The sequence below is a fragment of the Macrobrachium rosenbergii genome, chromosome 20, assembly GCF_040412425.1.
Source record: "Macrobrachium rosenbergii isolate ZJJX-2024 chromosome 20, ASM4041242v1, whole genome shotgun sequence".
Lineage (NCBI taxonomy): Eukaryota > Metazoa > Arthropoda > Malacostraca > Decapoda > Palaemonidae > Macrobrachium > Macrobrachium rosenbergii.
The window spans coordinates 48,249,886-48,263,857 of NC_089760.1; the positions used below are offsets into that span (position 1 = coordinate 48,249,886).

General features: G+C 47.1%; 1 protein-coding gene across 2 annotated transcripts in view; it reads left to right on the forward strand.

Annotated features, from left to right (window-relative positions):
- LOC136849338 (ubiquitin-protein ligase E3B) overlaps positions 1-13,972 on the forward strand; it is a 961,194-nt gene that overhangs the window by 722,690 nt on the left and 224,532 nt on the right. Inside the window, exon 16 of one of the 2 annotated variants that reach the window (XM_067122700.1) lies at positions 5,087-5,390. The exons of the other annotated variant lie outside the window; for it this stretch is intronic. Coding sequence (XP_066978801.1) covers positions 5,087-5,347 — 261 coding nt within the window. The 3' untranslated portion in view covers positions 5,348-5,390. Of the gene's footprint in view, positions 1-5,086; positions 5,391-13,972 lie in introns of those variants that run through there. 2 annotated transcript variants of the gene reach the window in all.

Consider the following 13,972-nt stretch of genomic DNA (forward strand, 5'->3'; position numbering starts at 1 on the left):
TATTATTAACTATAACGACAATCAGACAACTCCAACAGAAGGAAACTGATGGGGTCGCCTCGTGGTCGACATGGCTGGCGGGGGACGCCGTGGCGTCATAATAAGATCTCAATATTATATATAAAATGAGACCAAAACAGCCAAATAAAGAACGAAAAACCCCACTATAACATAGTACTTAACTTGAGATAGTAAAGCTGCTCGATGACATGATGAAAGATGGGAAAAATTCCACAAAAGGGCACGAGCACACAAAATCAAAAGATAGCTATCACGTGCTAGAAAATGGATGGAATGAGGTAGGTGGCGCTGGTGTTGCCGTCCTGGCGGGTGTTGAGTGTAGGGGCTGTAACGGCTCACCGCTCTGTTCCGGGGGTTTTGATAGGGAGAGATCTTTCGAGTATGTTTCCGTGGTAGTGGTATTTCACTCACCCTTCGTTATACCGACGTCTTCCTAGAAGACGCTCGACTGGGGGTAGTAACACCAGCTTTCCTGAAAGCTCTTTTTCTCTGGTATATCTAGCATATTATACCTAGAAATTCGTGCTGTAATGGAATTTCACCGGGTGACACGGGACTGGACTCAGAAATAAAATGGGTGGGCATTTTTGGGGTTACAGGCACAAAACAGATGACAGATGGAATTACTATGGTTAACATTTTATTGTAATTCAAGGAAGTCTTTGAAAAATGTTTGTACCTCTGTCAGGATGTGCTGTATTTTCAAAATGGATCTAAGACTGGCATTCCAGCAGCTCCCGGTGGAGGAACCTTTTCAAGAGTTTTGCACAGTCAACACGTTAGGGTTATACAGTCCAAAGAGACTACCACATGGAATACCAAGCAGTCCAGCAATACAACTAAGTACATAGTTTTAAGATCCAGTGAAAAAATTTTAGTTCCTTAAAATTTTAATGGGTAGGTTTATATTTGTTAAAACTGGGACCCAGAAGGTCTGCTAGGTGAGAAATTAGGATTAGAATGCTACACTACACAGTAATTGCCATGCTTTTTTTTTGTTGAACAAAGTGACAATTAGCATTAATGCAGTAATATTAGACAATTTGTTTTTTGAAATTCATTAGTCAATGACTTTTTAACACAGATTTATAATTAGAGGTTACTGAAAGGATAAATCTGGTTAACCTAACTTCTTGCTTACAAAACATAGCCTTGACAGTAGTCCCAATAGTGCTTGATTTACAACTCCTTTGTAGTATTTTATAATCACACTAACTGGACTTTGTGATATAGAAAGTACCCCAGTTACCCTTAATATCAAGGTGATTTTCAAGTGTCAAAGGAAATAAATTCATGTGGATCTACTTCTGATGGGTATTATTTCACCGATAGTGACATGAAAGGTGTTTGGAAATTGTTGTGACATTATCCTTTTTCGTATGGGAATATAAAAAGTACTTTTTTGTATGGTGAGCTTTGTCAAACAAATTAAAATCTTAAAAGATACTGATTTTACACAAATTTGGTCGACACTTCCAATAATAAATGGTCTTAATTATTTACCAACAATCGTACCCAATGACTTTCACTTGGTATTTGGGAATAGACCATGAATTCAAAGCTATGAAATGTACAGAAATACATGGTGGGGATGTCTATTTAATTGTTTCTTTAATTGAGTTTAGAAGCAAATGTGAGTAAATCCTTTAAAGTAATGTGATTGTAGTATAATTGTGAATTAATATTTTAATACATTATTGCTATTTTATGGATACAAACTCGTGGCCATACCAACCTACAGTATTGTAATTTGAAATTTTTGCTGTATAATACGGCATAGAAAGCTATATCTAGATAGTCTTTTAATAAACACTTGCTCCTTTCATCACTACTGGGCTGCTGTTACACTGGACCCAGAGATCACCTGTGCTGCAGCAAATTGCTCAAGCTGCTTTTTGCCTGTGAAGGTGGCTCATAACTACCTGCCATGAGCCAGTCCATGATTGACTGGTATTATAGGAATGTTTCAGATGTCTATGCACATTGAATTACTTTTAATATTTCGGTTTTTGTCATCAAATGGCTATTCTTAGGGTCTTATTTATTCTTTGGATATTGATAAACAGAATAGTATCATCTTGGTATATTTCTCCAAAACATCAGAAAAATTTTTATTAGCCGGATTTAGCTTGGCTTTTTTTTCTGACGTAATTCCCTCCTGCCACTTTCTACTGTCATGTCTAAATCTTCATCAAGCAAAGCTTCTGTCTTATGTTGCATAATTTTCAAGATTACTAATCTCCCTTTTAAGCTGTGACTTAGGCAAAACCTTGTGCTCATAGGCAAACCCTTGTGGTCAGTTGAACAGACTGTTAGATGCTTGTATCTCGAATCAATTGAACAGACTATTAGATGCGTGTATCTCGAATCATTAAGCTGCTGCACAGTAGCAAGGGAAGCTCAGACTCCATGGAAGCCCAGGAGGTTAACAAAACTGCAAAGCTGTGTCTATAAACCTGTGTTTTGTCATTAACTTTGTGTGGTCGGAACTGAGTTGTTGAAACTGCAGTGTGAACAGGCTTTAGGCTAGCCTACTGCTGCTCTGTCTTGTGCTACTGCTGCCTCTTTACTTCTGCTGCATGTTCTTGCTCCTGTCATCACCAGTTTCAAGTTGATGGAAGTTATACGCCAATACAATTGTTGAAACTGGTATTGCTGACAGCATTTTCTGGAAATGGTGAAGAGGTGTGTTGTTACTTGCATTCCATACTCGCCACTAGTTTTAAGTGGATGGCAGTTATTTATCAATACAACTGTTGTTAGTAGTACTGCTGACAGTATAGTAAAGAGATGTGTTGTTATTTGTATCCAGTGGTTTTTGACAGTTTATTCTCGATGGAGGTTGATAATAAGGGGTGATCTGTCTTCTACATGTTTATTGGTAAGCAATCATTGTAACAAGAATAAGATCTAAACGTATGAACATATAAGCAGTATAATACAAAACACGGGCATCAGAGCTTAACATACTGTAAGGCAGTGGCTCTTAACCCCAGGGTCGCAACCTGAAGTTGGGTCCCCAAACCATTTCATTTGGTGCCCTCACAGTCACAAAGACAAAATACAGAAACCGCCTGCAGCCAGAGGATGACGTAGAATGCTGTCTATTATCAAAATCACCCAGATTTGAGGAGCTGGTCAAAACAACCTAGTGTCAAGGTTCTCATTGATTAAGTAGGCTTGTATGAATAATTTTGCTTCTCTTCCTCCACAGTGGTAAATCATAGCCTAATTATACATTTAATTTTATAACATGAAACAAAAACATTTTGGTTTTCATTATACTAGTTAATATATTGTTTCTTTCTCATGGATCATTGTCATGCAGATGTGCTACTTGCATTAATAAAAATCTGTGCATGTAATTTTTGTTTTGTTTAACATGTTTACATAAGCATAATTACAGTATATAAAAAGAAAATGTTTATGAGGGCATGGGTCGCCATAGTTAATTTGGACAAGATGTTTGGTCACTGCCATAAAAGGTTAAGAACACTGCTGTATGGAAATAAATTATATTCCTTGAGGTAGAACTAATGCCTGAGCCACACATTGGCGATTCAAGATTGCGACTGTCATAATGGCTGGGTTTGGTGATCAGTCGTCATCAGTCGCTGGCCTTGGGGTGCAAAAAAAAAAAAAGAAAAGTCAGCTGATTATGATACCATGATGTCATACGCAATGAACCATTATGACAGCATTGCGCAAGTCGAGTTGAGGTTACGTTACATACGTAGTCATACGAGCATGTCACTGATGATTTAGGCCATGCCCACATTTGGTGGTTTTGACAGGATGGGCATGTCTGTGAAGGCATGATGATTTAATTGCCATGTAGTTATGTCACCTGCTGACATACACAATGTCATCGTAACTGTGACGTGAACATGAATGCCACCATATATAAGTGCCAGGTGAACACGGTACCCATCATTTTCGTTCCAGTCACAGACAGAGCAAGAACATGGAGGACATGGATTTGCTGAACCTCATACCTGAGAACCTACATGATCCTGAATTAGTAGAGTGCATTTTGGATTATTGCGATGCCATGTTGCAGTTAAGAATTAAGTACCTGGGGGAATGAAAAAGCAAGAAGCAAAGAAAACCAAGATGATGTTGGGTCTGGCCCTACTTACAAAGAAGGCAAGAGAAAGGATACTATGACAACTTGATGAAAGAATTGTCAACTGAAACTCCAGGACTGTACCAGAATTTTACCGGGATTATGGAGGGGATTTTCAATGAAATTGTGGAGCAGGTCAAGCCCTACATAAAGACCCTCACATTCTGGAGAAGACCCATTAAACCCGGCCTATGTGTTGCAATTACCCCTGGAGAATCTTACAAGAGCCTGTGCTACCAATTCCTAGTAGCTCCCAACACGATCAGCACCCCAGAGCAATGGAAGGAGGTAGCCCAGGGATTTGAGCAAAGATGGAATTTCCCACACACCCTTGGAGCAGTAGATGGGAAACACATCTGCATCCGGAACCCAGCCCATGTAGGAACTCATTATTTTAATTACAAGAAGTTCTACTCTGTAATTCTACTAGGAGTTGCTGATGCTGAGTACAAGTTCCTGTACATGGATGTAGGTGCCATAGGGTCTGAATCTGATGGTGGTGTCTTTGCCAAGACACACCTCGGCAAAATGCTTGATCGACATGAAGCCAGCCTGCCTGCCCCTGAAAGATTGCCAAACATAAGTGAAGATAAACCCCCAGTCGACTATTTTTTCATTGGAGATGACGCCTTTACCCTTAAGAAGTATATGATGAAACTGTATCCTACATGAAATCTGACAGTACCTGAACGCATCTACAATTATCAACTGAGCAGGGCAAGATGTACAGAGGAGAATGCCTTTGGGATCCTAGCAGGTAGATATTGTTCACAATTATTACTGCCTTTATCTGGTCTGCTTGTTTAAATATGTATTTAATATGAAATCCCTTTTGTATGCCATTTTTTCTTTTATTAAGAAATAATACGTATTTAATATGAAATACCTTTTGTATACCATCTAATAACTAAATCAGTATTTTCCATTTGTCTCCCACAGATTCAGAGCGTGTCACACCCCATACAACTTCTTCATGATTGTATCGAGTCCGTGATGTTGGCCGCTTGTGTGTTGCACTACTTAACTTTCACAAGAAGTTCTCATGCCAGGAGTGAGGGAGATCAAGAGGACTCGGTGACACATGAGGGCCTGCCTGGTAACTGGATGTCTGAACAGAGTTTACCAAGCCTGACTCCCCCAAACCGGCAGACAGCAACCATGACTGGCAAGGTTCATGCGACCACTTTCGTGATTAAGTAAACACCCTGGAGGCTCCTTTCATTGGCAGGAATCAGTGATATAAGAAAACAATAGAAAATTTCTTTTCATACTTCAGAAAATCATATTGAAAAACTTTGTAAATTTCCTAAATAAAAATTACAATTCAAAAATATATATATTATTACCAAATATATTTTCATTTAAGTTGTATTCAGTGTTATATCTATCCATATGTTAAATTCTCAAAGTATATCAAGAATACTGAAAAGCTTGAATGCAATATTTATTTTACTCAAAACAGAAAATGCCTTTTCACTTCTTATACTTCGGAACATCCTAATATATTGTATTTGATTGCAATCAGCTCATTGACTTATTTGTATAAAAGAAAGTGGGGTTTAAAAGCTATGTAAAAAGGGATTTTGACAAAGGAAAAATCTATTTCTGGGGGAAGACCTGTGTCACCCGGTGAAATTGGTTCCATTTAGCACATTTCAAGGTATAAGAATTGCTATATATACCAGAGAAAAAGCTATCTAGAATGCTGGGGTTACTACCCCCAGTTCGCTCATCTATAATAGATGTCGGTATACACAAAGGGTGAGTGTTGCCACTGCCACAGGCCTCTGCCCTGTAGAGATCTCCAATCTCAAAATCCCGGAAAGTGAGGGGCCATCGCATATCCGACGCCCATCTCCCAGCCAACCAACACCTCAGCCGCCATCTTGGCCTCATTCCAAGTTAGCACCCCCCCCCAAGCTTGGTATGCCATTCAGGGGGGGAAAGAAGAATAGGGGTGGGTCACTGGGTGACACAGGTCTTCCCCCAGAAATAGATTTTTCCTTTGTCAAAATCTCTTTTCTGGGTTCGACCTGTGTCACCCGGTGAAATCATAACAGAGAAATAATCATACAAAGCTTGGTGAAGCCCTCTGACAACTACTGTGATGGAGATAAATAAAACTATAAGTAATTACTGAGTTTTAATTACCCAAGTAGCAAAAATAAGACATGATTAATAATATAGGATAAGACATGATTAATAATATAGGATAAGACATGATTAATAACATAGGGCATACAGACACAAAATATTGGTTAACACCAAGACACTTAAATGCTAACAAAAAGGGGAATAAAAGCAATATGCAACATGGTCAGGAGTCAGGCTGTGAAGCATGCCTGACCTAAGGATAGACGGCAAGGTGAGTAAACGAGGCAGGTAGGCGAGAGAGGAAAAGGGACAGGATAACTAAGATTACATAGGCTAATCTAGAGCGGAAGGGACAATACTTCCTGCAGCCACTGTGGAAAATTTTATGGCCTCTAGAGATTTAAGGTAGTGGCGTTTGAATACTGATGGTGATTTCCAACCCGTATATTTTTTAAGATCCTCAAAGTTCATATTATGAAAATAATTAGTGGAGGTGGCCACTGCTCGGATATCATGAACCTTAGGTACTGAATCCGGGTTAGCTTGCTTAATAAAATACAGTATTTGTTGCCTGATGGCCTTTAAGGAAATGGTTCCTCCACCTTCCCTAACAAAAAGAGGGCCAGACATTATATTAGAAGTTCTATCTAAATAAACCTTTAAAGTAGTGACTGGGCATAAGGACGGATCCTGTGGAAGGGGGATAACCTTCCAAGGGGACCATCTATCCTGTGGATCTTCATTCTTGGCTAAAAATCTTTGATCCGGGGATAGTAGAACTTCTCCTGACGGGAGGAAATCAACATGGTTCAGTTCTCTAGAGAGAGCGGACAGTTCAGAAATTCTAGCACCTGAAGCTAGGCTAATTAAGAATAACGTTTTCCTTAACAGACTCGAATATGAACACCGTTCATTATCAGTGTCCGATGCTAATTTAAGTACGTTATTTAAGAACCAGGAAACCGTGTGGGGACGGGTTGCTGGTCTCAAACGAGCGTATGCTCTAGGGATTGATGAAAAATATGAGTCCGTTAAGTTAATATAGAAACCATGTAAAAATATCTTTTTTAAAGCCGACTTGGCTGTAGTAATAGTACTAGAGGCCAGTCCTTTTTCAAATAATGACCTGAAGAACGAGATTGCAAGGTTCGTGGTCATCTCTTTAGCTTCAGATTCTCTCAGGAATAATGCTAACTTTTTAACTGCTGAGTCATATTGTCTGAGGGTAGATTCCCTTTTGTCAGATTCTAAGAACAGTGTAGTGTATTAATAGGATCAATATTAGCATCTTTCTGAGCTGTGAATTTCATGAAGTCCATAAAGCCAGGGCATTTAGAATTCTTGAGGAAGCTGACACAGTCCGAGTTTGTACTATTTGTGTCAATTTTGGCCTGGGGATTTGTATGCACCGGAGTTTCAACTCTAGAAGAAGAGGAAACCAACTGCTCTTCGGCCAGTTGGGTGCCACCAGGGCCACTTGACCTTTGAATGACCTGAGCTTGTGTAAAACTTTCATCAACAGGTTTATTGGAGGAAACAGATGGATCCTCTGCCACATGTTCCAATCTATTGACATCGCATCTGTGGAGTGAGCAAGAGGGTCCAGATTGGGAGCAACATAACATGGAAGTTGTTCCGACACAATATACAAACCCTTGGTCCTTTACATTAGGAGATTACTTTCAGGCGTAGGCTGGAAACGGCCGTTGAACTTCAAACAAGGTGGATTAGGCAGTTAACTACTGTCCGGGAGGCGGGAGCCCCGCCTACCTGGACGTAAACATTCCAGTTTGCTTTCGGCCGTCGTATCATGCGGACGTTGTTCTTCGCTCTCTGCCTGACTGCATCTTTTCATCATTATTTTGGTGGGATCTTTCTTTTTTGTTTTTCAATGGAAAAATCAGCTAAACCCTCTTTCCCCCAGCGTGTATGTCCCGGGGTAGGGGGTAAAAAGTGTAATTCTTTTAGATCTAGAGTCGACGTGGACCCACATACACTCTGCACATCTTGCAGGGGGCGTGTGTGTTCACGCGACTCTACTTGTGATGAGTGTTGTTTGTGGTCCTCCGAGCAGTGGCGTAAGTTCGAAGGGAGGCGAAGTTACCGTCGTAAGCCTTCCAAGGAGTCGTCTTAGGGAAATACACCCCCGACGACGCCGTTGGTGGCTAACACTTCGGATTCTTTTCTTCCTCCCGGCGAGCTTCCCCTCCTGGCTCCCTCTCCCTCGGGTGAGGACTCCCCCTCCCCTTCCTCTTACGTATCTTCATTGGTGGAAGGGCCGGGGAGAGTTGGACCGCGGCATTCTCTCGAAGTCTCTTCCCGCCCGGAGGGGAAAATTTTCCTCCGGGTCGGGTAGAGGCTTCCATCTATAACCCGACTTATGCTTCAGGTACCGGTCTGGATAGCCAGGCTACGATTCCTGGCTACACCTGAGTATGCCTGACTCGGCCCTGGAAGGCTTGGCCCTGGCTCCCCCTCCAGTTACGACTCATACGGCAGTGACAGCCACGACTACCACCGTCACCTTTTCTCGATTTGTCCAGATGCCGATTTCAGTGGCTTCGCATCTGGACACCCAGGTATCGGCGTCATCCACGGGCCAGCACACTGTTCCTTTTCCACCTGGCTTCCTGGCACCATTCTCGCATCCTGGCCCCTCCTACATGGTGACGTCATCGCTACCTTACGTGACTGTTGCTGCCCCTGTTACTGAACCTGGAATGGCTTTGGACACGGCTTCTCGCTTGACTCTCCAGCCCGGCCCTTCGTCTGCCTCAATCCCCATTCCAGCGACTGTGCCGAGACCCGACCCGAACTTGCACGCGGGGGAGGCGATGCCTGCATCCCTGGCCCCGCCCACTTCTGCTTCTGTTTGGCATGCGGCTCTCCGTATCCCGGCAACGACTGGTCCAAGCCCCGCCCCCTCTGCTCGGGTTGCGTCATTTGCTGCTGCTGCCCCTCCTGTTGTTCCTACGGTTTCTGAATCGGCGGCTTCAATGTCCTGGATTGGGGATTTGACTGCTTTCCTGAAGCAGATGGTGAAGAAGAAGAAGAAGAAGAAGAGGTCTAGGAAGGTGTCGTCGTCGTCTTCGTCTTCATCTTCATCATCGTCGTCGTCGTCTGCTGCTTCTTCCTCTTCTCCTTCCGAGGCTTCGCGGCCAAAGAAGAAGAAGCCTGTCTCTCCCCCCCATAAGAAACTTCGCACTGAGGTTCCTAAGGGTCTGCCTCCTTCCACAGGGAAGGCAGAGGGATCTCTCGTTGGCTCTCCCAGATCCTTGGATCAGGGAACCGTTTCCTCGGCCTCCGGGCCAGGGATATCGGGAGCCAAGGGCGTGCAGACCAAGATAGGCACTCCCCCCCGCTGAGCCTAAGAAACCTCCTGCTTCTAAGGCCAGCGAGACCGCGTCGGGCGCTCGTTCGCGAGTTGCTCCGAGTACCCGGGTCTCCAAGGAGACACGGGTATCCCAGGCTGCTACGGTAGATACCTCTCGCCGTACAGACCAGGGCGTGGGACGAGAGAAAGGGTCGGAGCATGCAGGTGCTTCGCCTCTTCCTGCTGGCACCCCTTCTAGTGCCAAGTCAGGTTCCCGGGATAATGTTCCAGCCCCGCGGGGCCGAGTGCAAGGAGTGACAGGGAAGAAGTCCCCTGCTCAGTCTTCCCGAGAGGCTTCGGCCTCGAAGAAGTCTGGGGCGCGTCCAGAGGACAGGGTGGGCTCGCGTCAGCCAGCCGCGCGTTCGACTCCTCCCAGTCCCCGGCCACGCCCGCACGGCCAGCCTGGCTCGGGGGAGACGGATGCGCGGCTTGGCTCTCGCGAGCTGCTCCGCTCTTCTCGGGAGATTGTTTCACCTGGGTTGAAACGATCTCCTCGACCTGAAGGCTCGTCATCACAGCGGGTTGGTGACCGCCCTCGGCTCGCTGCCTCTACTGGTTCTGCCAGTAAGGGCAGCGGGAGCACCCGATCTTCCTCGCCTGTCCCCTCCGCCCCTTCGGTCTCCTCCAGGGGGCGTGAGTCGGAGAGGAGGAACTCTGGGGATCGTTCACTCAGAGTCCAGCTGCATGGGGGTATGCACCTGGCTCGGTCCTTGGCTCGACCAGGTCTTACGCCCGTGTAGTTCAGGAAGGTCCTCAGGGGTCTGCCGAGGTTCCCCCTCCTGCAGGGAGAGTAGTTCAGGAAGACCACACCTTGGAAGGACTCGAGGGTCCCCTGCCCCAGGATGCGGACACCCCCGAAATACAGAGGACTTTTGCTGAGGTTATCGCGCTGATTCGTCAGCACAATGACCTCGGGGAAGGGGCCACAGCCTCTTCTGTAGATTGTCCGTCGCGCCTCGAATCCTTCTGGGGTCCCAAGAAGGAACCCAAGGCATCGGTGGGGCTGCCGTGGTCCGAGCTTGCCGAGGGAGTTCTCGATCAAGTGAATGGTCTTGTGTCTGGGCAAGACAGCTCCCTTCGATCGAGTTGCTCGGACAAGCTTCTTCCCCCTCCTCTACCTTGTCAGAAGCGCTTCTATACTCCTTCGGAAGGGACGTTGTCGACTAAGCAGGTTGACCCGGACCTGACTCATTTGGATCCGGGTCTTTCGTTGCAGCAATTGTCGGCAGAGAACATTTCTCTCTCCCAACAAGAAGCTGCAACCCTGGAAGTCACCGCAATGGCGGCTTTTCAGGCAGTCTCCTGGCTCGATCTGTGGTCCTTCACAGTATCGAGGTTGGCTGCTTCCTCAGGCGTTATCATACCTGGGGAGGATTCTGCCTTCGGGAGACTGTGCCAGTCTGGAGGTAGGGCTATTTCCTACCTTGCCCACCAGACTGCAAACCTGTGGGCTAACCTGGTGTTAAAGCGAAGAGACGCGGTTCTCTCTCGCTTTGCCAGGTCTGTGGGTCCCGAGTCGACAATTGCTCTGCGGAATGGACCGTTGCTGGGTTCCTCCTCTCTCTTCCCTAGGGAGTTGGTGGACGCCGCGGTGGACAAACGTCGTGCTGATGAGAACGACCGACTTGTCCACCAGGCAGTGGCTAAGACCTCCGGTTCTTCTCGATCCACTGCAGCCAGGTCTTCGGGCCAGGCTGGCTCTTCCTCGGCCCCTAAGAAGTCCCAGTCTTCAAAGGGTTCCCAGGGAAACACCCAGCCTTCTTCTTCCTCGAAAAGAGGGGGTTTCTCCCGCCCTTTTCAGCCCCCTTTCCAGTCTGGTAAAGGGGGCAAAGGAAAGAAGAAGGGGAAACGCTAGGGGCGGCGTTCCCCCCCAGAAGCTGCCAAAGGTGGGGGGGATGCCTGTCGAGCCATTGGGCAACATGGCAGCGACACGGAGCCGAGACCTGGATAGTGGATGTCCTTCGGGAGGGATATCTACTACCCTTCGAGTCTCGACCTCCCCTCACCTTCTCTCCGGTCCATCTCCGAACGTATCTTGCAGGTTCATCAAAGGACATCGCACTACAGCAAGAAGTGCAGGCCATGCTGAGCAAGAATGCTGTGGAAGTCGTGTCGGACCAGTCTCCAGGCTTTTACAGCCATATCTTTCTCGTGGAGAAAGCATCAGGGGATGGAGACCAGTCATAGACCTCTCTCCCTTGAACTGTTTCTTCGCCAGACCCGGTTCACGATGGAAACAGCAGCGGTCCGTGCTGAACTCCATCAGGAGAACGACTTCATGCTTACGGTGGACTTGAAGGATGCGTATTTCCAGATACCCATCCATCCGTCCTCTCGCAAGTACCTTCGCTTCGTCCTCGGGGAGTCGGTCTTCCAATTCAGGGCACTTTGCTTTGGGCTCGCGACCGCTCCCAGGTGTTCACGAGAGTGTTCTCTCGTGTCAGCTTGGGCCCACTCGCGGGGGATACGTCTACTGAGGTATCTCGACGACATAGTCCTGGCGAGCTCTCACTGCAGTTGCTACAGGACAGGGATCGTCTTCTCGAGTTTTGTCAAGATCTAGGGATCGTGGTAAATCTGGAGAAGTCAGATCTCATCCCCAAGCAGAGGACGAAGTACCTGGGCATGCTGATAGACACGGTGGCAGCAAAAGTCTTTCCCTCGGACTCTCGCATCAGCAAGTTCAGGCAGGCAGCACAGTTGTTCCTGTCTCGACAGGAACAACCAGCTCGGCAGTGGCAAGTCGTCATCGGTCACCTGTCGTCTTTGGAGAAACTAGTGCCTCACGGTCGCCTTCACCTGCGGTCTCTCCAGTGGAGGCTAAAGGAATTTTGGTCCCAGTCCCGGGACCCCCAGTCCTTCCTCATTCTTCTTTCCGAGGAAGTGAGGAGGGACCTGCACTGGTGGCTAGACGACAGGAACCTCTTAATAGGAGTATCTCTGCATACTCCCCCTCCGGATATGCTTCTCTTCTCGGACGCATCGACCGAGGGATGGGCCGCACACCTGGAGGAGTTGTTGACTTCGGGAGTGTGGCATCGAGACGACAAGCACCTTCACATCAATATCCTGGAGCTCAAGGCGGCCTTCCTGGCTCTCCAAGAGTTCCAGGATCGAGTGATGGGACACTCCGTGGTACTGATGAGCGACAATACCACGGTAGTGGCATATGTCAACAAGCAGGGGGTATTGGTATCCCACCAGCTTCATCAGTTGATGATGCAGGTGCACGAGTGGGCCATAGCTCACTCAGTAGAGCTGTCAGCCAGGTACATTCCAGGCAAGAGGAACGTCGTGGCAGACAAGCTCAGCCGCCAGAGCCAGGTGGTAGGGACCGAGTGGTCCCTCCATCAGGAGGTAGCGGAAAGGCTGTTCGATCTGTGGGGGCGTCCAGTCATCGATCTGTTCGCCACCCGGCACAACAGAAAACTCCAGGTCTTCTGTTCCGTCGTGCCGGACCCATGGGCCGCTGTGGAGGACGGGTTCCAACACCCGTGGGACAACCTCGACACGTACGCCTTTCCCCCATTCTGTCTGATTCGCCGGGTGATCAGCCGAGTGATGATCACCCTGAATCTCAGAATGACTCTGGTGGCACCCAAGTGGCTCCAGGCCAGTTGGTATCCGGACCTGCTAGCTCTCCTCTCAGAGGCGCCGAGAGAGATCCCCCCCTGGCCCAACCTGCTGCGTCAACTTCACGCTCAACGGTTCCACTTGGCAGTGCATTCCCTGTGTCTTCACGGCTGGAGGTTATCCACCATCTCTTGCGAGCGAGAGGCTTTTCGCGCCGCGCAGCAACAGAGATGGCAGGATACCTCAGAAGATCCTCTGCAGCGGTGTACCAGGGAAAGTGGTCCGTCTTCTGTGGTTGGTGTCGTTGAAGGGGTATCTCTCCGGTCGGAGCTACTGTTCAGCAGGTCGCGGACTTCTCGTCTTCCTTCGCCGAGAGAAGCTTCTCTCCATTTCAGCTGTAAAAGGCTACCGAGCTGCGCTCGGCCTAGTCTAAAGGCTGAAAGGAGTAGATATTTCATCATCTTTCAAGATTTCTCTTCTCATGAGAAGCTTCGAACGGTCTTGCCCACCTAGGGATCTCAGGCCCCCTGCGTGGGATGTGACTCTCGTGTTAAGGAGCCTGACTCGTGCACTGTACGAGCCTTTAAGAGAGTCGTCAGACAGGGATCTGACCCTCAAGACTGTTTTCTTGCTTGCCCTGGCATCGGCGAAGAGAGTAGGCGAGCTTCACGGACTTTCCTTTGATGTTAAACACTCAAGGGGATGGGGATCAGTTACGCTCGATTTCATCCCGGAAAATTTTAAGACTCAGAACCCTTCGGTCCCTGACGACGGTTCGAGTCCTT